The 24,173-nt window shown below is 36.6% G+C and overlaps 1 protein-coding gene across 4 annotated transcripts in view; it reads left to right on the plus strand.

Annotated features, from left to right (window-relative positions):
* MND1 (meiotic nuclear divisions 1) overlaps window positions 1-18,061 on the plus strand; it is a 100,050-nt gene extending 81,989 nt beyond the window's left edge. For 2 of the 4 annotated variants that reach the window (XM_036887902.2, XM_057495919.1), the window contains 2 exons: window positions 11,813-11,857; window positions 17,804-18,061. In XM_036887902.2, coding sequence (XP_036743797.1) covers window positions 11,813-11,857; window positions 17,804-17,910 — 152 coding nt within the window. In that variant the 3' untranslated portion in view covers window positions 17,911-18,061. The other 2 variants (XM_036887905.2, XM_036887903.2) reach the window with 2 other exon arrangements.
* Window positions 18,062-24,173: the final 6,112 nt, after the last annotated feature.

Here is a 24,173-nt window from a genome sequence, read left to right on the forward strand (position 1 = left end):
ATGAAACTGAATTATTGTCTAACCCCATACACAAAAGTAAACTCGAAATGGATCAAAGACCTGAATGTAAGACATGAAACCATAAATCTCTTAGAAAACAACATAGGCAAAAATCTCCTGCATATAACATGAGCAACTTTTTCCTGAACATATCTCCTCGGGCAAGGGAAACAAAAGCAAAATGAACAAATGGGACTATATGAAGCTAAAAAGCTTCTGTACGGCAAAGGACAGTATCAGTAGAACAAAAAGGCATCCTACAGTATGGGAGAATATATTTGTAAACGACATATCCAACAAGGGGTTAACATCCAAAATATATAAGGAACTCACATGCCTCAACACCCAAAAGCAAATAGCCCTATTAAAATGTGGGCAGAGAATATGAACAGACACTTGTCCAAAGACAAAATTCAGATGGCCAACAGCCACATTGCTATTATCAGGGAAATGCAAATTAAAACCACATTTGGATATCACCTCAGACCAGTTAGGATGGCAGTATCAAAAAGACTAAGAACAACAAATGCTGGTGTAGATGTGGAGAAAGAGGAACCCTCCTACACTTCTGGTGGGAATGTAAGCTAGTTCATCCATTGTGGAAAGTAATATGGAGGTTCCTTAAAAAAGTAAAAATAGAAATACCATTTGACCCAGGAATTCCACTCCTAGGAATCTACTGAAAGAATACAAGTTCTCAGATTCAAAAAGACATATGCACCTCTATGTTTATTTCAGCACTAGTTACAATAGCCAAGAAATGGAAGCAACCTAAGTGTCCATCAGTAGATGAATAGATAGAGATGTTGGATATATACATAGTGGAATGCTATTCAGCCATACGAAAGAAACAAATCCTACTATTTGCAACAATATTGATGGAGCTGAGGGTATTATGCTCAGTGAAACAAGCCAGGTGGAGAAAGACAAGTATAAAATGATTTCCCTCATTTTTGAAGTATAACAATGAAGCAAAACTGAAGGAACAAAACAGCAGGATATTCACAGACACCAAGAAGGGACCAGTGATTACCAAAGGAAGGGGTGGGGGAGGGGTGGATGGGGAGGGAGGGAGAAGGGGATTGAGGGGTATCATGATTGGCACACGTGGTGTAGGGGGTGATCATGGGGAAGACAGTGTAACCCAGAGAAGACAAGTTGTGACACTGTGGCATCTTACTACACTGATGGACATTGACTGCAGTGGTGTATGAGGGGGACTCAATAATATGGGTGAATGTAGTTACCATATTGTTTTTCATGTGAAACCGTCATAAAAGAGTATATCAATAATACATTTTAAAAAGCATTGAAGTATTGATATGTGCTACAGTAAGGTTGAACCTTGAAACTACTGTGCTAAGTGAAAAAAGGTAGATATGGAGGAGGAGCCAAGATGGTGGCATGAGTAGTTCAGTGGAAATCTCCTCCCAAAAACATATATATTTTTGAAAATACAACAAATACAACTATTCCTAAAAGAGACATCAGTAGATACAGTATGACAGCCAGGCTACATCTACATCTGCGAGAACTCAGCATCACACGAAGGGGGTAAGATGTAAGCCATGGCCCAGCGGGACCCGAACGCCCCCCTATCCCAGACCCCAGCAGGAAGAAAGGAGTCGGAGCGGGGAGGAAGTGAAAGCCCAGGACTGCTAAACAAGGCGTCCCGAGACAAAAAGAAAAGCGAGTGCTTTTTGCAAGTCTTAAAGGGACAGGGACCTCACAGCTGGATGAAGTCATCCCGACACACACACCCCAGCACCTGGGAATATGGGGAACTCTAGGCGACTGAACCCCCTGGGTGGCAGCACAGCTCTGAAGCCCCTCACGGCAATAAGCAGCCTGCCAGTCGTTCCCCAAACCAGCATGGACCCTGACACACCAGCCCAGTAGTGGGAGAGTGGCAGCGCACACCAGGGGAGGCGGTGCCAGAAGAGCCCGGGAGTAGTCTGCATGAGCCCGCAGTGGCCGAGCGGCCCAGGGCTGGCCTGTGTGGGCCAGCGGTGGCAGCAGCCCACATGAGCCCATGGCAGGGGCACCTGAGTGGCCCGGGACCAGCCCACATGGGCTGGCAGCAGAGGCGACAGAGCGGCCCTCACGAGCCCGCGGCGGCGACACCAAAGGGGGCCAGGAGCGGCCTGCGCAAGCCCGCGGTGGCAGCGCCAGAGGGCACTGGGAGTGGCCCGTGCGGGCCAGCGCCAGAGGGGCTCAGGAGAGGCCCGTGGGAGCTGGCAGCAGTGGCGGAGGAGCAGCCCAGTAGCAGCTGAGCCCTCAGCAGCTGCACAAAATCTCAGCCCAGCATGCAGCTGCCCAAGCCAGACTCAAAGGCTATTGTTGGCACACAACTGCCCGGCAGGGGCGCCACTTTCGTGGGAGAGCGCACATGGCGCATCTGCTCTGCACGACTCTGACGGAGACCCCGCCCACAGCCCCTTAGGGGATTAGCTCGGAAGCTGCTCCAGGAGTGCGGGTAACCGACACAGGCAGCGAAGGGCAAGGCATCCTGCAAGCAGGAAAGGACTTTGTTCTCCCACCTGACACGTGCTACGAGCCTACAGCCACCTCTATCACCATGAAAAGGCAGAAGAATTTAGTCCAGTCCCAAATAGTGCAGACAACCCATGAGAGAGGGCTGGGAGAGATAGACCTAGCCAATCTCCCCGAAAAGAATTCAAAATAAAGGTAATAACCATGGTGATGGATCTTCAGAGAAATATGCAAGCGCTAAGGGATGAAGTCTGGAGGGAGATTACAGAAATGAAACAATCTCTGGAAGGACTAATGAGCAGACTGGATGAGGTGCAAGAGGCCGTTAATGGAATAGGAATCAGAGGACATTACTGCAGAGAAGCTGATGCAGAGAGAGATAAAAGGATCTCCAAGAATGAAAGAATATTAAGAGAACTGTGTGACCAATCCAAATGGAACAATATTCGCATTATAGGGGTACCAGAAGAAGAAGAAGAAGAGAGAAAAAGGGATGGAAAGTGTCTTTGAAGAAATAATTGCTGAAAACTTCCCCAAACTTGGGGAGGAAATAGTTGCTCAGACCATGGAAGCACACAGAACTCCCAACAGAAGGGACCCAAAGAGGACAACACCAAGACACATAATAATTAAAATGTCAAAGATCAAGGACAAGGACAGGGTATTAAAGGCAACTAGAGAGGATAAAGGTCACCTACAAAGGAAAACCCATCAGGCTATCATCAGACTTCTCAACAGAAACCTTCCAGGCCAGAAGAGAATGGCATGATATATTTAATGCAATGAAACATAAGGGCCTTGAACCAAGGATACTGTATCCAGCACGATTATCATTTAAATGTGAAGGAGGGATTAAACAATTCCCAGACAAGCAAAAGTTGAGGGAACTTGCCTCCCACAAACTACCTCTACAGGGTATCTTAGAGGGACTGCTCTAGACGGGAGCACTCCTAAGGCTAAATAGATGTCACCAGAGAAAATAAAATCACAGCAAAGAAAGCAGACCAACCAAATACTAACTAAAGACAAAAAATAAAATCAACTACTCACAAAAGCAATTAAGGAAACACAAAAGAGCACAGAACAAAACACCCAACATATGAAGAATGGAGGAGGAGGAATAAGAAGGGAGAGAAATAATCATCAGACTGTGTTTATAATAGCTCAATAAGCGAGTTAAGTTAGACAGTAAGGTAGTAAAGAAGCTAACCTTGAACCTTTGGTAACCACGAATCTAAAGCCTGCAATGGCAATAAGTATATATCTTTCAATAATCACCCTAAACGTAAATGGACTGAATGCACCAATCAAAAGACACAGAGTAATAGAATGGATAAAAAAATAAGACCCATCTATATGCTGCTTACAAGAGACTCACCTCAAACCCAAAGAAATGCACAGATTAAAAGTCAAGGGATGGAAAAAGATACTTCATGCAAACAACTGAGTGAAAGAAGCGGGTGTTGCAATACTAGTATCAGACAAAATAGACTTCAAAATAAAGAAAGTAAAAAGAGATAAAGAAGGACATTACATAATGATAAAGGGCTCAGTCCAACAAGAGGATATAACCATTATAAACATATATGCACCCAATACAGGAGCACCAATATATGTGAAACAAATACTAACAGAATTAAAGGAGGAAATAGAACTCAATGCATTCATTTTGGGAGACATTAACACACCACTCACTCCAAAGGACAGATCCACCAGACAGAAAATAAGTAAGGACACAGAGGCACTGAACAACACACTAGAACAGATGTACCTAATAGACGTCTATAGAACTCTACATCCAAAAGCAACAGGATACACATTCTTCTCAAGTGCACACGGAACACTTTCCAGAATAGACCACATACTAGGACACAAAAAGAGCCTCAGTAAATTCCAAAAGATTGAAATCCTACCAACTAACTTTTCAGACCACAAAGGTATGAAACTAGAAATAAATTGTACAAAGAAAGCAAAAAGGCTCACAAACACACGGAGGCTTAACAACATGCTCCTAAATAATCAGTGGATCAACGACCAAATTAAAATAGAGTTCCAGCAATATATGGAAACAAATGACAACAGCAACACAAAGCCCCAACTTCTGTGGGATGCAGCGAAAGCAGTCTTAATAGGAAAGTATATAGCAATCCAGGCATATTTAAAGAAGGAAGAACTATCCCAAATGAATAGTCTAATGTCACAATTATCGAAATTGGAAAAAGAAGGACAAATGAGGCCTAAAGTCAGTAGAAGGAGGGACATAATAAAGATCAGAGAAGAAATAAATAAAATTGAGAAGAATAAAACAATAGAAAAAAATCAATGAAACCAAGAGCTGGTTCTTTGAGTAAATAAAATAGATAAACCTCTAGCCAGACTTGAGAAAAAGAAAATCAACACACATCAACAGAATCAGAAACAAGAAAGGAAAAATCACAATGGACCCCACAGAAATACAAAGAATTGTTAGAGAATACTATGAAAACCTGTATGCCAGCAAGCTGGAAAACCTAGAGAAATGGACAACTTCCTAGAAAAATACAACCTTCTAAGACTGACCAGGGAAGAAACAGAAAATCTCAACAAACCAATTACCAGCAACGAAATTGAATCAGTAATCAAAAAACTACTGAAGAACAAAACCCCCGGGCCAGATGGATTTACCTCAGAATTTTATCAGACAAACAGAGAAGACATAATACCGATTCTCCTTAACGTTTTCCAAAAAATAGAAGAGGAGGGAATACTCCCAAACTCATTCTATGAAGCCAACATCACCCTAATATCTAAACCAGGTAAAGACCCCACCAAAAAAGAAAACTACATACCAATATCTCTGATGAACATAGATGCAAAAATACTCAACAAAATATTAGCAAACCAAATGCAAAAACACATCAAAAGGATCATACACCATGACCAAGTGGGATTCATTCCAGGGATGCAAGAATGGTACAACATTTGAAAATCCATCAACATCATCCACCATATAAACAAAAAGAAGGACAAAAACCACATGAACATAGATGTTCAACAAAATTCAACATCCATTCATGATAAAAACTCTCAGCAAAATGGGTATAGAGGGCAAGTACCTCAACATAATAAAGGCCATATATGATAAACCCACAGCCAACATCATACTGAACAGCAAGAAGCTGAAAGCTTTTCCTCTGAGATCAGGAACAAGACAGGGATGCCCACTCTCCCCACTGTTATTCAACATAGTATTGGAGGTCCTAGCCACGGCAATTAGACAAAACAAAGAAATACAAGGGATCCAGATTGGTAAAGAAGAAGTTAACCTGTCACTATTTGCATATGACATGATATTGTATATAAAAAACCCTAAAGACTCCACTCCGAAACTACTAGAGCTAGTATCGGTATTCAGCAAAGTTGCAGGATACAAAATTAACACACAGAATTCTGTGGCTTTCCTATACACTAACAATGAAATAACAGATAAATCAGGAAAACAATACCATTCATAATAGCATCAAAAAGAATAAAATACCTAGGAATAAACCTAACCAAGGAAGTGAAAGGCCTATACCCTGAAAACTATAAGACACTTTTAAGAGAAATTAAAGTGGACACTAACAAATGGAAACTCATCCCATCCTCCTGGCTAGGAAGAATTAATATTGTCAAAATGGCCATCCTGCCCAAAGCAATATACAGATTTGATGCAATCCCTATCAAATTACCAACAGCATTCTTCAATGAACTGGAACAAATAGTTCTAAAATTCATATGGAACCACTAACGACCCCAAATAGCCAAAGCAATCCTGAGATGGAAGAATAAAGTGGGGGGGATCTCGCTCCCTTACATCAAGCTCTATTACAAAGCCACAGTAATCAAGACAATTTGGTACTGGCACAAGAACAAGCTACAGACCAGTGGAACAGAATAGAGACTCCAGACATTAACGCAAACATATATGGTCAATTAATATTTGATAAAGGAGCCATGGACATACAATGTGGAAATGACAGTCTCTTCAACAGATGGTGCTGGCAAAACTGGACAGCTACATGTAAGAGAATGAAACTGGATCACTGTCTAACCCCATACACAAAAGCAAATTCAAAATGGATCAAAGACCTGAATGTAAGTCATGAAACCATAAAACTCTTAGAAAAAAACATAGGCAAAAATCTCTTGGACATAAACATTAGCGACTTCTTCATGAACATATCTCCCCAGGCAAGGAAAACAAAAGCAAAAATGAACAAGTGGGACTACATCAAGCTGAAAAGCTTCTGTACAGCAAAGGACACCATCAGTAGAACAAAAAGACATCCTACAGTATGGGATAATATATTCATAAATGACAGATCCAATAAAGGGCTGACATCCAAAATATATAAAGGCTCGTGCATCTCAACAAACAAAAAGCAAATAATCCAATTAAAAAATGGGCAGAGTACCTGAATAGACAGTTCTCTAAAGAAGAAATCCAGATGGCCAACAGACACATGAAAAGATGCTCCAAGTTGCTAATCATCAGAGAAATGCAAATTAAAACCACAATGAGGTATCACCTCACACCAGTAAGGATCGCCACTGTCCAGAAGTCAAACAACAACAAATGTTGGTGAGGTTGTGGAGAAAGGGGAACCCTCCTACACTGCTGGTGGGAATGTAAATTAGTTCAACCATTGTCAAAAGCAGTATGGAGATTCCTCAAAGTGCTCAAAATAGAAATACCATTTGACCCAGGAATTCCACTTCTAGGAATTTACCCTAAGAATGCTGCAGCCCAGTTTGAAAAAGACAGATGCACCCCTATGTTTATTGCAGCACTATTTACAGTAGCCAAGAAATGGAAGCAACCTAAGTGTCCATCAGTAGATGAATGGATAAAGAAGATGTGGTACATATACACAATGGAATATTATTCAGCCATAAGAAGAAGACAATTCCTACCATTTGCAACAACATGGACAGAGCTAGAGGGTATTATGCTCAGTGAAATAAGCCAGGCAGAGAAAGACAAATACCACATGATTTCACTCATATGTGGAGTAAAAGAACAAAGAAAAACTGAAGGAACAAAACAGCAGCAGATTCACAGAACCCAAGAATGGACTAAGAATTATCAAAGTGAAAGGGACTGGGGAGGATGGGTGGGAAGGGAGGGATAAGGGTGGAGAAAAAGAAAGGGGGCATTACGACTAGCATGTGTAGTGGTAGGGAGGGCTGTACAACACAGAGATGACAAGTAGGGATTCTGTAGCATCTTACTACGCTGATGGACAGTGACTGTAATGGGGTTTGTTTGGGGGACTTGGTGCTGGGGCGAGCCTAGTAAACATAATGTTCTTCATGTAAGTGTAGATTAATGATACCAAAATAAAAAAAAAATTAAACTAAAAAAAAGGTAGATATATATTTCATAATTTCATTTATATGAAATGTCCAGAATAGCAAAATCCATAGCAACTAAAAGTACATATGTGGTCCCCAGAGGAAAGAAATATAGAGCTACTCCTATTTAATAGGTGTGACATTTCCTTGTGGATGAGGAGAATGTTCTGGAATTCAGTAGTAGTGATAGTTGTACAGCCTTGTGAACATGTTACCAACAGAACTATACATTTTATTTCGGTGAATTCTGTGGCATATGAATTATCTTTCGATAAATATATAATTACCACCATTATAAATAATACTGATGTCCAGTTGATCCAGGTGTGTTATTTGTTTTGTAGATTAACTTACAAGACATAATGTAGATACATTCAATAACAAAATGTACATTTAAATATAAATATTTGCTCTTATAGGACTATTGTGTGACCATTACGTTTTTTAAGATTAGGTTTATTGTGTTCTAATAGGCATACAACACTAAAATTCTTACTATTAAACGTTAATTGTTTTGTCTTCCTCATAAAAGGTATAAATATGCACCCAGTAGAGAAGCACCTAAATATATAAAGTAGATATTAACAGACATTAAGTGAGAAATTGACATTGAGAAATTTAATATAATAATAATATATTAAAATATAATAATAGTATGTAATATAATAATAAATATAACAACATAATATCAGTAATAATAATAGACTTAAAAAACCCACTTTTGTCAGTGGATAGATCATCGAGGCAAAAAATCAATAAGGAAACAGTGTCTTTGAATAAAACATTAGACCAAATGGACTTAACTAATATATAGAGGATATATTCCACCCAAAAACAGCAGAATACACATTGTTTTCAAGTGCCTGTGGAATGTTGTGTAATATAGATCACATGTTAGGGTACAGAATGAGTCTTAGTAATTTTGAGATTGAAATCACATTAAGTATTGTTTTTGACCATAACAGTATGAAACTAGAAGTCAATTACAAGAAAAATAACTGGAAAATAGACAAACACATGGAGGCTAAATAATATGCTATTAAAAAACAAATGGGTTAATAAAGGAAGGGTAAATAAAAAATACCTTGAAACAAGTGGAAATTCAAATACAACAGTTCAAAATCTTTGGGATGCATAAAAAGTAGTTCAAAGGTGGAAGTTAGTAGCAATATAGGCTTATGTCAAGAAAAATGAAAAATCTCAATCTAACTTTACACCTGAAGGGACTAGAAAAAGAAGAACAAATAAAGCCCAAAAGGAAGAATATAAGCCACATGTTCATCTCAATAGATGCCAAAAAGTATTTGACAAAATTCAGCATAGATTCATGATGAAAACTCTCAGCAAAGTGGCTATAGCGGGATCACACCTCAAAGTAATAAAGGCCATTTATGAGAAACTCTTGGCTAATACTCTGAACAGCGAAAGGCTGGAAGGTTTTCCTTGAAAATCAGGAACAAGACAAGGATACCCACGGTTACCATTTTTATTCAACATAGTACTGGAAGTCCTATTTGTAGTAATCACACAAGAAAAAGAAAAGTCCAGATTGGTAAGGAAGACGTAAAACTGCCACTATTTGTAGATGACATGATATTATACATAGAAAACCCAAAGACTCCACCAAAAAACGAGTAGAACTAATAACTAATTCCATAAAGTTGCAGAATGCAAAACCAATATATAGAAATCTGTTGTGTTTCTATATACTAAAAAGCTAGCAGAGAAAATTAAAATCCTATTTACAATTGCATCAAAATGAATAAAATACCCAATAAATAATAAACCTAACCAAGAAGGTGAAAGAACTCTACTCTGAGAACTATAAGACTGTGTTGAAAGATATTGAAGACATCTCAAATAAATGGAAAGATATACCATGCTAATGGATTAAAACAATATTGTTAAAATATATTGCCCAAAGCAGTCTATAAATTCAACTCGATCCCTATCAAAATACCAATGGTATTTTTTTGTAGAGCTAGAGCAAATCTAAAATGTGTATGGAACCACAAAAGACCCCACATAGACAAAGTAATCTTTATAAAAGAAGAATAAAGCTGGACGTGTCACACTGCTTAATTTCAAATATACTACAAAGCTACAGTAATCAAAACACTATAGTGCCAGCCAAAATAGACACATAGATCAATAGAACAATAGAGAAGAGAATCGGAAATAAACCCATGCTTATGTGCCCAATTAATATACAACAAATGAGGCAAAAATATACAATGGGGAGAAAATATCTGTTCAATAACTGATGCTAGGGAAATGGGACAACTGCATGCAAAATAATGGAACTGAACCACTGTCTTACACCATGCACAAAAACAAACTTGGAATGTATTAAAGACCTAAATGTAAGACATGAAACCATAAAATTTCTGAAAGAAACAAATGTAATAAACTCTTGGACATTAGGGTAAGCAACTTTTTTTCTGGACATACCTTTGCAGGCAAGGGAAATAAAAGCAAAAATAAACAAGTGGGACTACGTCAAACTAAACAGCTTTTGCATGGCAAAGGGAACCATCAATAAAATGAAAAGTCAGTTTACTGAATGAGAGAGTATATTCACAAATGATATATCTGACAAGGGGTTGATATCTAAAATATATAAAGAACTCATAAGCTCAACACCAAAAAAAACCCCACATAATCTAGTTAAAAAATGGACAGAGTAACTGAATAGGCATTTCTCCAAAAGAAGACATGCAGAAGACCAACAGCTACATGGAGAAATGTTCATAACTAATCATCAGGGAAATGCAAATTAAGACCACAGTGACATATCATCTCACACCAGTCAGAATGGCTAATAACTAGAAATACCAAGTGTTGGCAAGAATGTGGAGAAATGGGAACCCTTTATGCAGTCTTGGTAGGAATGTAAACTAACAGTATGGAGGTTTTTCAAAAATTGAAAATAGGAATATTATGTTTTCCAGTAACTCCACTTCTGGGTAATTATTCAGAGAAAACAAAAGCACCAATTCCAAAATATATATGCACCCCCAATGTTTATTGCAGTGTTATTTAAAATAGCCAAGATACGGAAGCAACCTAAGTGTCCATCAATAGATAAATGGGTAAAGAAGATGTACTTATATAGAATGGAATATTACTCAGCCCTAAAGAAGAGATCTTGCCATTTGCAACAACATGGATGGACCTAGAAGGTATAATGCTAAGTGAAGTAAGACAGGAAAGACAAATAAATACCATATGATTTCACTTATGTGTGGAATCTAAAAATCAAGACAAATGTATTAAAAAAAAAACAGACTCATAAATACAGAAAACAATCTGGTGGTTGGCAGAGAGGAAGAGGGTGAAGGGATAGGTAAAATGGGTGATGGGGATCAAAAGGAACAAATTTCCAGCTATTAAATAAATACATCACAGGGATGAAAGGTATAGCATAAAAAATATAGTCAATAAAGCTGTAATAACTTTGTGTGGCAACAGATGGTAACTACACTTTTTGTGGTGAGCATTTTATAATGTATATAAATGTCAAATCACTATGTTGTACACCTCAGATTAATGTAATATTATGTTAACTATACCTCATTATAATTATTTTTAAAAATAAAAACTGAAAATTTTAAAATTATTCTATCTCCTTATAAATTGATTGAGAAACACATCTCAGTTGAACTTAACATGTTCTCTTTAAAGGAGCAAGTACTATAATGACATTTTAAAAAGAAATGGTTCACACTGATTTTCTTTTCATGACTAACTGCAACTATCTAAAATTTCTCTGGGCAGTTGAGCAGGTGTATGAGATGCAGTATGTCACTTTTTGAGCTCTTATGGCTGTTTTATTTGTATAACTTTTTGTTCATCTAAATGAATCTACACATAGACAAAAGTGATTATGTGTATATATATGTGTGTGTATATATATATATATATTTTTTTTTTTTCTTTCCAGGTCAAGAAAATAAAGTAGCCAAAGAAGCTGCTAACAGATGGACTGGTATGTATAATAATGGCACTGATAAACTACAGTTAAACTTCCACATTTACCGTGATACGAAATACAGAAGCTATTGTGCCTAGTTTTGTTCAAGAAAGACATTTCTGGAAATGTATGTACTAATCAAGTTTCTATATATTAGATCATTTTAGTTAAGATTGTTTTGAAAAATCCTAGGAGTCATTTTGTAAGGTATATTTTTGTGAGACCAATGATTGGCTTTATTGTGGTGCTCTGGAACAGAACTGCAAGTTGCAGTTTAACTTGTTTATGACTTTTCCCAGAGAAGTCATTTGGTTAATCTCCTAACCTGCATATGTGTGAATGCAAGGTAAAACTTTTAAGAACTTAATGGAAACCTAAAGACTTGTCTTCTTGCTAATAGCAGTAGCTAACATTTGTTAAGGGCTGATTGTAAGCCAGGCATTGTGAAGAGTGTCTGTGGTGCATTCTCATTTTATCTCTATGACAATTTTGTCAGGTAGTTAGGATTATTATACCTCTTTTTATTGCACTTCGCTTTATTGCTCTTCAGATACTACATTTTTTATAATTGAAGGTTTGTGGCAACCCTGTATTAGGCTTTCAGCACCATTTTTCAACAGTATTTACTCACTTTGTATGTGAGTACTAAATACAATTGAAAATTGGCAGTCCTCACAGTATTTTAACTTTCATTATTACTGTATTTGTTACATCTATAATCAGTGATTATCATTCGCTTAAAACTCAGATGATGGATGGTTAGTATTTTTTAGCAATAAAGTATTTTTTAATTAAGATATGTACATTGTCTTTTTAGACATAAATCTATTGCATACTTAATAGACTGCAGGATACAGTAAACATAACTTTTACATGTACTGGGAAACCAAAAAATTCATTTGACTCACTTTATTGCAACATTGGCATTACTGAGGTGGTCTGGAACTGAACTGCAGTATCTCTAAGATATGCCTGTACCTGCTATCTATCTTCCTTCCTTCCTTCCTTCCTTCCTTCCTTCCTTCCTTCCTTCCTTCCTTCCTTCCTTCCTTCTTCCTTCCTTCCTTCCTTCCTTCCTTCCTTCCTTCCTTCCTTCCTTCCTTACTTCCTTCCTTCCTTCCTTCCTTCCTTCCTTCCTTCCTTCCTTCCTTCCTTCCTTCCTTCCTTCCTTCCTTCCTTCCTTCCTTCCTTCCTTCCTTCCTTCCTTCCTTCCTTCCTTCCTTCCTTCCTTCTTCCTTCCTTCCTTCCTTCCTTCCTTCCTTCCTTCCTTCCTTCCTTCCTTCCTTCCTTCCTTCCTTCCTTCCTTCCTTCCTTCCTTCCTTCCTTCCTTCCTTCCTTCCTTCTTCCTTCCTTCCTTCCTTCCTTCCTTCCTTCCTTCCTTCCTTCCTTCCTTCCTTCCTTCTTCCTTCCTTCCTTCCTTCCTTCCTTCCTTCCTTCTTCCTTCCTTCCTTCCTTCCTTCCTTCCTTCCTTCCTTCCTTCCTTCCTTCCTTCCTTCCTTCCTTCCTTCCTTCCTTCCTTCCTTCCTTCCTTCCTTCCTTCCTTCCTTCCTTCCTTCCTTCCTTCCTTCCTTCCTTCCTTCCTTCCTTTCCTTCCTTCCTTCCTTCCTTCCTTCCTTCCTTCCTTCCTTCTTCCTTCCTTCCTTCTCCTTCCTCCCTTCCTCCCTTCCTCCCTCCCTCCCTCCCTCCCTCCTCCCTCCCTCCCTCCCTCCCTCCCTCCCTCCCTCCCTCCCTCCCTCCCTCCCTCCCTCCCTCCCTCCCTCCCTCCCTCCCTCCCTCCCTCCCTCCCTCCCTCCCTCCCTCCTCCCTCCCTCCCTCCCTCCCTCCCTTTTTTTAAATTACTAAGCTATTTTTAAAGGAGTTTTAGCTTCAGAGCAAAATTGAGCTTAAAGAACAGACTGCCTATAAACCCTCTGTCCCCACATATGCACAGACTCTCCACCATCAACATCCCACAATGGCCCATACCTGCTTTCATGCAAATGCCTCCTTAATCCACTTGCCAATAGATAAATCCTCTGGTCTATCCCAGAGATTTTCTAAGAAATGGAAATTAATAAAGCATTATCTACATGTCTTTAAGTTTTGAACACAGTTAATAAGTGATGGTTGTTGTAAATTATGTACAAGTATGATTAGTAATGTTAAAACCTGTCCAAAAATTACACTGGTGTTTTTACAGTTTTTAATTATAAAATAATGGTAATTGAACTGTACCATCCTGGTAGTCTGTAATGCCTTTACATGTATTATTCATCCTCATTCTGTTTCTGTGGAAGGTATGGATAAGATTGCATTGATGTAGTATCACAGAAAGCTTAAAGTGACTGCCCTTAATCAGAGGTAGTTAGTCACTGGAAGAACAGATCTGAGTCAGGTTTCCCTGATTCCATATCCAGCTTCTATTTCACAAAAAGTTTAAGAATCATTTTTCCTTGTATATTAATAAAATCAATGTGATTGGCCTTAGGTTCCTATAAAATGGCACTCTTATTTATTACAAAGTTGCGTCCTAAGTAATGCAGTGCTTTAGTGATAAGTACAGCGGAGGGTAAAAACAGCAAATTAACATTTAAGAGAATAATGAAATGTGTGTCCAGTAAGTTATGAATAAATAATAAATGCAGTTATATTGTATGGGTGTGAGAAATACGAAATTTTGAGTGGTGGAGGGAAAAGCAAGTTTCAGTTAAAAATAAGACAAGAGTCACAAAGTGATTTCCCCCAGTAGTTCTCAGCAAAGCAGGTTAGCAAACAGTAGGAGCAGGCAGCCTGCCTAAGGAAGAACTTGACTTTGAAAGGAATCCCTGCTGTGCTCTGCTTGCTGTGTGACTCATTGAACCTCTGTGAACCTGTTTCCTCATCTGCTCCGTGTGGATCATATCTACGTCGCATTTGGGGAGGATTAAATAAGACAGTTTGTAAGCCCTTTAGCACGATGTTAGACACAAAGATAAACAAGTACTCCTCTTTTCCCCTTCTCCTCTTAAAAAATCTTTTCATGTTTTCCAGTTGATCATAAATTACCAAAATTATTAAAAAAAATTTTTTTTGAACAACTCTTCCCTGCACACCAAAGTTATTAACTGAGAAAGAACCTGAAACTTTTAGAATCATGCAGGAAGGAAAATATTTTTAGAACAGCAGAAAACAAATGTTAAGTATTTTATTTCCATTTGAGGTTGCTCCTTCCTTATAAAAGTGTCATGAAAGATCGTGTAGTTAAAACTACATCTCAGAAAACTTGTTCAGTCTTTAAAACAAAAATCAAAAAAAACATCAGTAATATTTATAACTAAAGATTTTTTTCTTTTTACTTTAAAAAGTCCTTAAAATATATTTAGAATTGAGAATATTTACTTTTCAGTAATTCAATATTTCAGTTTTATAGAATTAGCTATCACATCAGGGTATAAATATAACTAGAAATATCACTTCTAAATGTTATGTGATAGTAAATACACTTAAATGTGATTTAACAAATTATATCATATAACACTATGCTTAAGAATTAAGATAGCAGAGTTCTTATGACTTTGTACAGGAGGCATTTTAGTGAGGGGAATAGATGTTGTGAGGCCCCAACAGAGACTCATGCGTATGATACTGCCCATACCATTCCTATGTATGTCTTTACTATGTCACCATATAAATTAACAGAAATTCTACCAATCTTAAAGTTGTATCTTTAGAAACAAAAATACCCTATTTTATATCCATTTTTGAAGATTTCAACATAATAGGAAAATTATTTGATGGAAATGAACTGTCAAGATTGTGGGTAACATTGTCTTGAAGGCAGACATCCAGCAGCCCAGGACATGTCTAATCAGAGGCTTTTTGAATTAGTCCATTAAGCATTGTTGTGGAGAGGCTTGTTTGTTCTTTTCTTTTGAATCTTTGAAGGCTTATAATAAAATACTTTATTGCCCTCGTGTGAGCAGGAGATCCTTCCTGCAAAGACTTTATAGCCTTTCTATAATGCCTCATTTTCTTCTCTTCTCACCCAGGTTTGAAGTCCATTCCTCCAAGCCTCCTACAGTGTTGCATTATTCTCACATTTCTGGAAATCTTTCTGTGCTCTTGGAGTCTGTTCTAAAAACTATATACATAATATTTGATCTTTTATCTCTAACATACATATATATGCTACCTTTATAATGAACATGTGTTACAAATAAAAAGTAATGGTATAAAATTATCTGGCTTAGCATACTTTATCAAATGTGTAGCACTGTATGTAATGATAATGAAGTAAAGGATTAAAGCAGTAGTTGTTTAGTAGTAAATTGATTTTTCTCTCTCTGCTCTTGTGTTAGCTTGAAGGCATAGGTTCTCTACATTCTGGAATACACTTAATACCTGTCTTACATGCAGCAGGCTCTCTGTAAGTATTTGGCTGTGATTGATAAGCACATGTAGGTCATAAAGAGACCAGTAAAACTAAAGTAATTCTGGAGTACTTCATGCTATCAGTATTTTATTTAAAAGTCCTTATGAAAAGTCAAGATTTGTTTTAGATTGTTACAAAGAGTTAAGATTCATTTTAGTATCTGTTGATATTCCATAACACTTCAGTTGAAAGAAATGATATTTTGTTAACATTATTCTACTTTATGTAGTAGTATTCATATTAGAAATTAACTTCATTCTAATATGATACCTGGAATAAAACTTCCTGAAACAGAGTAATTAAATTCTCTATATATTAGTTTGCTGGGGATACCATAACAAAATATTTCAGATTAGGAGAGGCTTAAACAACAGAAATTCATGTTTTCACAGTTCTGACTACTCAAAGTCCAAAATTAAGGTGGCAGGTTTGGTTTCTTCTGAAACCTGTCTCTCCTGAGCCACCTTCTTGCTGTGTCCTGACGTGATCTTCCCTATACGTGCCCCTGATGTCTCGGTGTATTCACATTTCCTTTTCTTACAGGGGCACCAGTCGGGGTGGATTAGGACCCACCCTAATGGGCTCGTTTTAACTTAATCACCTCTTTAAAGATTCTGCCTCCATATACAGTCCCATTCAGGGTGGTGACAAAATTCAGTCTGTAACCCTGCAAAAGAACCTGCTTTAATCCTTTACTTCATTATCATTACATACCAGATAACTTTATACCATTACTTTTCTTTATTTGTAATGCATGTTCATTATAAAAGTAGCATATATACATTAAAGAGAATGTGTAAAATTAAAAAAAGAAACTCACCATCATCCCCATTCCCCAAGTGCAGCCCCTGTGTGCATGTTGGTATTGCCCTGTATCCTTCACTTCCTGTACCTAGATGCCCAGCCTTCCAGGAGATGAGACTTATAGGTTTATTTATTTTTTTCTTTTATTACACTAGGATGAAGATCTGACCATAAATCTTTGTACACAATTTGTTTTTTTCCCATGAGATAAATTCCTTTAAGTAGATATAACACTTTTTCAATGGTAAAATGCATTTTAAATTCCCCTTAGAGAATGCTGAGGATACATCTGTTCCTATCTTAGTCTTAAGAGAGACCCTTTCCCTCCTCACTCCTCTGTCTGAAGCCAAGTTACTCTCTGGAGGAGAGCGAAGGGTCTGGAGAGGATGTTCCCTTTGGGAACAGGAGCAATTTTAATTCCTGAGGGAACAGTCCTGGCCTCTGCTGTGAAAATATTGAAAGAGGCATGAGAGGCCTTTCTCTGTCTTTGGTTATCCTTTAGTCTGGTATTTTTTAGCAGCAACTAATTTACTAGATTTTTAAATATGAGATGTTTATTCAAAATACTCATTAAATATTTCCTGTCTTCTGAAATTAATTATCATTACTCTTAATCTTAATCTTAAGAGAGAACCTGAAAATACAGAAAACTTATTTTGATTCTTCTGAAAGCAATAGAAGGTAAAAAATAAGGCATATAATTATATTTTAGATATTTTGTGATTAAATTTTCAATCCTCAAAAATATTTCTCAATTTTCTTTATAGATAATATATTTGCAATAAAATCGTGGGCCAAAAGAAAATTTGGGTTGGAAGAAAATAAAATTGATAAAAATTTTGGAATTCCAGAAGATTTTGACTACATAGACTAAGATGTTTGAAGTTGGTGAAAGATCTATGTGCATATGTAATTTCTTATGAATGTGTAAATTTTTTACATTATCCAACTAATTGTATTGAACTGTCATTACTTGTAACCATGCTTATCATTTTGTTAATTTTAAATAAAGTGTAAAGTATAGATTTTTTTTACTCTTTCTGATCAGTTGGAAACAATATGATAACCATATTCCCACAGTGCTCATCAAAGTAGATAGTTCAGTTATAAAGCTATCCACCTAACTTAGGTTTACAAATAATATTTTAGAGCTATAAACCAACATAACATGGTAACATTTAAATGTTAAAAATATTAAGAACTACCAGCAGAACAAAAAGGCATCCTACAGTATGAGAGAATATATTCGTAAATGACTTATCCTATAAGGGGTTAACATCCAAAATATATAAAGAACTCACATACCTCAACACCCAAAAAACAAATAACCCGATTGAAAAATGGGTGGAGGATCTGAACAGACACTTCTCCAAAAAAATTTGGATGGCCAGCAGGCACATGAAAAGATGCTCCTCGTTGCTAATCATCAGGGTAATGCAAATTAAAACCACAATGAGATACCACCTCACACCAGTTAGGATGGCCAACATCCAAAAGACAAACAACAAATGCTGGTGAGGATATGGAGAAAGGGGAACCCTCCTACACTGTTGGTGGGAATGTAAATTCGTCTAACCACTGTGGAAACCTGGAGGTTCCTCAAGAAACTAAAAATAGAGGTACCATTTGACCTAGTAATTCTACTCCTAGGAATTTACCCAAAGAAAAGATCCCTGATTTGAAAAGACACATGCACCCCTATGTTTATCACCGCACTATTTACAATAGCCAAAATGTGGAAGCAACCTCAGTGTCCATCAATAGATGAATGGATAAAGAAGATGTGGTACATATACACAATGGAATATTATTCAGCCATAAAAAAGAAAAATCCTGCCATTTGCAACATCATGGATGGAGCTAGAGGGTATTATGCTCAGTGAAATAAGCCAGGAGGAGAAAGACAAGTACCAAATGACTTCACTCATTTGTGGAGTATAACAAGGAAGCAAAACTGAAGGAACGAAAGAGACTCAGACGCTAAGACACTAGTGGTTACCAAAGGGGAGGGGTTGGGGAAGCGGGGGAGGGAGAAGGGGATTAAGGGGCACTATAATTCACAATCACAATATAGGTAGGTCATGGGGAGGCAGTACAGCACAGAGAAGACAAGTTAATGACTCCATAGCATCTTATTACACTGATAGTGACTGCAGTGGAGGATGGTGGGTTAAGGACTTGGTACTATGGGTGAATGTTGAGACCACAATTTTCATGTGAAACCTTCATAAGATTGTATATCAATGATACTTTAACAAAAAATTAAGAACTAAAGGTACCATTTGTTACACACATATATATATATATACCCTTAGATAAATGCTTGGATATAACTTTTAAGACCCTATTGGCTGGTCTAGTGTTTCTCAGTGTTTAGTGGAAAATATATGGGTTGTTTCTTAGTATCCTATATCATATTTGTACATTTCCCACAGGAAAAATGCAGAAAGTTAGTGTTCCCCAAACTTATTAGGTTGTAATTCTTTAGGCATGAAAACTTTCTTTTGAGTTTCTGATGCTTTCCTATTGTAAAGAACAAGCACATGGCCCTTTGTCCTAATTTACACACTTTTTATAAGATAATATAATGGAATTAGTATAGCACACATAACCAACTACAGTTCAGAGATTTTTTCAACTACCTAAAAAAGAGTAGGTTAAAAATAACATGTTCTGTGCATACATCTTTTTCCAGTTCTGCTTAGGCATTTAGAGTATTTGCAGGCACTCCAAGACAAACTTAAAAAAAAAATTAAAAATAAAGTGTGTAATGAATGGCCTTTACAAAAATGCCCTTACTTTTTTTCACTCTGTTCAACTTTGATAGCCTTTTAAGTAACTTGAATGAAATACTCCATATGTCTAAAATGACCCAAATGGCATCCACACCATTTGTAGTGAATCTGGTCTTTGTATTGGATGGAGTTGTTCTGGGCCTACTTAATTCACTTCCTGGAGGTGGGTGGGAACAAATTGTTCCATTTTTGTTCTTGAGGCCTGTTTAGGTTGCCTTAGGGCAATAGCTCTTCTTACAAGAGAAAGTATTTGATGTGAGAGACAAAGGACAAAAAATTAAAATAGCCTATCTTAAGCTTTTCCATAAAACACTAATTGGAATAACAAAATTTCTCAGACCCTGTTTGCTATTAGAAAAGATGCTTCCTTATTTAGAGAGAAGATATGTATATTCAAAAGAAGCCATTTCTAATAATCCCTAAAAGATTCTATTTTATAAATATTTAGGTAACTTTTTATTGAGGTATAATTGACAGATGTATTGGTTTCAGGTGTACAGTATAATGATTCAACATTTGTATACATTGCAAAATGATCACCACAAGTCTAGCTACCATCTGTCACCATACAGAGTGACAAAACATTTTTTTCTTGTGATGAGAACTTAAAAGATTTACTTTGTTAGCAACTCTCAAATTTGCAATACTATGTTATTGACTAGTCACCATACTGTACATTACATCCCGATGACTTATTTATTTTATAACTGGAAGTTTGTTCCTCTTGATCTCTTTCACTCATTTCCCCCACCTGCTAACCCTTTCCCTTGTGTCAACTGCCAGTCTATTCTCTGTGTTTATGAGTTTTGTTTATTCATTTGTTTTCTAGATTCCACATATAATTGAAATCATATATTTGTCTTTGTCTGACTGACTTAGCATAATACTCTCATGGTCCATGTTGTCACAAATGGCAAGATTAGATTCCTTTTTATGACTCAATAGTATTCCATTGTATATATATTCCACATCTTCTTTGTCCATTCATCTGTCACTGGACATTTAGGTTGTTTCCATGTCTTCACTATTGTAAATAATGTTGCAGTGGACATAAGGATGCATATTCCTCTTGAATTAGTGTTCTCATTTTGTTTGGATAAATACCCAGAAGTGGAATTGCTTGAGAATATGGTATTTCTATTTTTAATTTTTCAAGGAACCTCTGTATTGTTTCCACATGCCTATACAAGTATATATTCCCACCGGTGCACAAGGGTTCCCTTTTTTACCACATCCTGGCCACACTTCTTTTCCTTTTGGTGCTAGCAATTCTGACTGGTATGAGGTGATACCTTATTATGGTTTTGGTTTGCATTTCCATGATGATTAATGATGTTGCGCATCTTTTCATGTGCTTGTTCTATGTGCCTTCTTTGGTAACATGTCTATTCAAATCATCTGCCCATTTTTTAATTGGATTGTTGTTGTTGTTGACCTTTATGAGTTCTTTATATATTCTGTACATTAACATCTTACCAGATATATGATTGGCAGATATCTTCTCCCATAGGTTGCCTTTTAATTTTTTTGATTTCCTTTTACTGTATAGCAGCTTTTTTGGTTTGATATTGATCCCATTTGTTTATTTTTGCTTTTTTTGCTATTGCCTCTGGATTATGATTAAATAAAAAAATATCAGCAAGAGACAAGTCAAGGAGCTTACTGCCTATGTTTTCTTCTAGGAGTTTTATGATTTCTGGTCTTACATTCAAGTCTTTAATCCATTTTGAGTTAGTTTTTGTATGGTGTAAGTTAGTGATTCAGTTTCACTCTTTTGCATGTGATTGTCCAGTTTTCCCAGCAATTTATTGAAGACACTGTCTTTCCTCCATTATATATTCTTGCCTCCTTTATTGTAGATTAATTGACCATGTAAGCATGGGTTTATTTCTGGGCACTCTATTCTGTTACATTGATCTATGTGTCTATTTTTATGCCATCAGTATAGTGTTTTGATTACTATAGTTTTGTAGTATAGTTTGAAATCAGGGAGCACTATACCTCCATCTTTGTTGTTCTTTTTCCAGATTGCTTGGGCTTCTCAGGATCTTTTTGGCTCCACACAAATTTTAGGTTTGTGCTATTTCTCTGAGAAATTCCTGTTTTGATAGGAATTGCATGGCATCTGTAGATTGCTTTGGATAATATGAACATTTAACAATATTCTAATCCATGAGTATGGAATGTGTTTCCATTAATTTGTATCTTCCTCATTTTCTTTCATCACTGTCATTAGTTTTTAGTGTACAGATATTTCACCTCCTTGTTAAAATGCCTTCTAAGGCATTTTATTCTTTTTGATGTAATTGTAAATCGAATTGTTTTCTTAATTTCTTTCTGAAACTTCATTGTTAGTGTATAAAAATGAAAAAGATTTTTGTATGTTGACTTTGTACCATGAAACTTTACTAAATTTGTTTTAGTTCTAATAGGTTTTTGGTGGAAACTTCAGGGTTTTCCATATATAAAATTAAATAGTGATCATTTTACTTCTATCTTTCCATTTTGGATGCCTTTTATTTCTTTTTCCTGCCTAATTGCTCTGGCTAGGGCTTCCAATGCTATGTTGAGTAAAAGTGTTAAAAGTGGGCATCCTTATGTTCCTGATCTTAAGGGAAAAGCTCTCAGCTTTTCACCATTGAGTATGATGTTAGCTAGGGGTTTGTCTTATATAGCCTTTATTATGTTGGGGTGCATCCATCTATACTCATTTTGCTGAGAGTTTGTCATGAATGGATGTTGAATTTTGTCAGTTGCTTTTTTGGCATCTATTAAGATGATCGTGATTTTTATCCTTCATTTTGTTGATGTGGTGTATCACTTTGCTTGATTTGTGGATGTTGAACTATCCTTGCATCCCTGGAATAAATCCCACTTGATCTTGATCCTTTTAATGTATTGTTGAGTTTGGTTTGCTAATATTTTGTTGAGGACTTTTGTGTCTATGTCTGTCAGGGATATTAATCTGTAACTTTGTTTATTTTGTGGTTCCCTCTGGTTTTGGTTATCAGGGTAATCCTGACCTCATAGAATGAATTTGGAAGCATTCCTTCTTCAATTTTTTTGAAGAGTTTGAGAAGGATAGGTATTAAATCTTCTTTTAATGTTTTGTAAAATTCACTGGTGAAGCCCTGGACTGTTTGTTGGGGTGGTTTTTTTTGGGGGGGGGTACTGATTTAATCTCCTCCCTAGTAATAGATCTATTCAGTTTTTTTATTTCTTAATAATTTAGTCTTGGATGAGTGTATGTTTCTAGGAATGTATCCATTTCTTCTAGGTTGTCCAGTTTGTTGGCATATAATTTTTCATAGAATTATCTTATAATCCTGTGTATTTCTTTGATAATCAATTGTAATTTCTTATCTTTAATTTCTGATTTTATTTATTTGAGCTCTTTTGTTTTTTTTGTGAGTCTAGCAAAAGGTTTGTTCATTTTATCCTTTCAAAGAAACAAGTCTTTAGTTTCATTGATCTTTTCTATTGTTTTCTTAGTCTCCAGTTGATTTACTTCTGTTCTGATCTTTATTGTTTCCTTCCTTCTACTAACTTTGGGCTTCTTTTTTTCTTCTTTTTCTAGTTATTTTAGGTATAGAGTTACATTTTTCATTTGAGATTTTTCTTGTTTCTTGAGGTAGGCCTGTGTCACTATGAAGTTCCCTCTTAGAGCTGCTTTTGTTGCATTCCATAGATTTTGGTATGTTGTATTTACATTTCATTTTTCTCAATGTATATTTTTATTTCTCCTTTGATTCCTTTGTTGACCAAAGTCGTCGTTCTGTAGCATATTGTTTAATCTCCACATACTTGTGATTTTTCCAATTTTCTTTTAATTGATTTCCAGTTTCATACTATTGTGATTGGAAAAGATGCTTCATACAATTTCAGTCTTCTTAAAATTATTGAAACTTGTCTTATGACCTAGCCTTTGATCTATACTGGAGAGTGTTCCATGTGTGCTTTTGAAGATGGTGTATTCTATTGCTAGACAACCTTTTTTTTTTTTAAGTCTATTTTATGGAACTAGTATGAGAATTGCTGAGATGGGGTCTGTACATGAGATAACAAGAGGTTGTGGTACCCTTCTAAGCCAGCTTTGTGCTAGTAAATGTTTAAACTGACTCTTTGGAAAGTAGGGGTAGGGCCTGATTTTTAGTGTTTTCTTCTTTGTGTGGTGTCAATACTCCTAGCATAGCTAATTTCAGATTACTAGTAGATGGCAATGCAGAGTTAGGAAAAGTTGTCAGTAGCTCATCTGTATATAATATTTCTACCATACAGATATAATAAATGTAAATAATCTCAAGACTGTACATGAGGATAAGATGTAAAATAAGGAGTGATA

Source organism: Manis pentadactyla, chromosome 1, assembly GCF_030020395.1.
Source record: "Manis pentadactyla isolate mManPen7 chromosome 1, mManPen7.hap1, whole genome shotgun sequence".
In the NCBI taxonomy this organism is placed as follows: Eukaryota; Metazoa; Chordata; class Mammalia; order Pholidota; family Manidae; genus Manis; species Manis pentadactyla.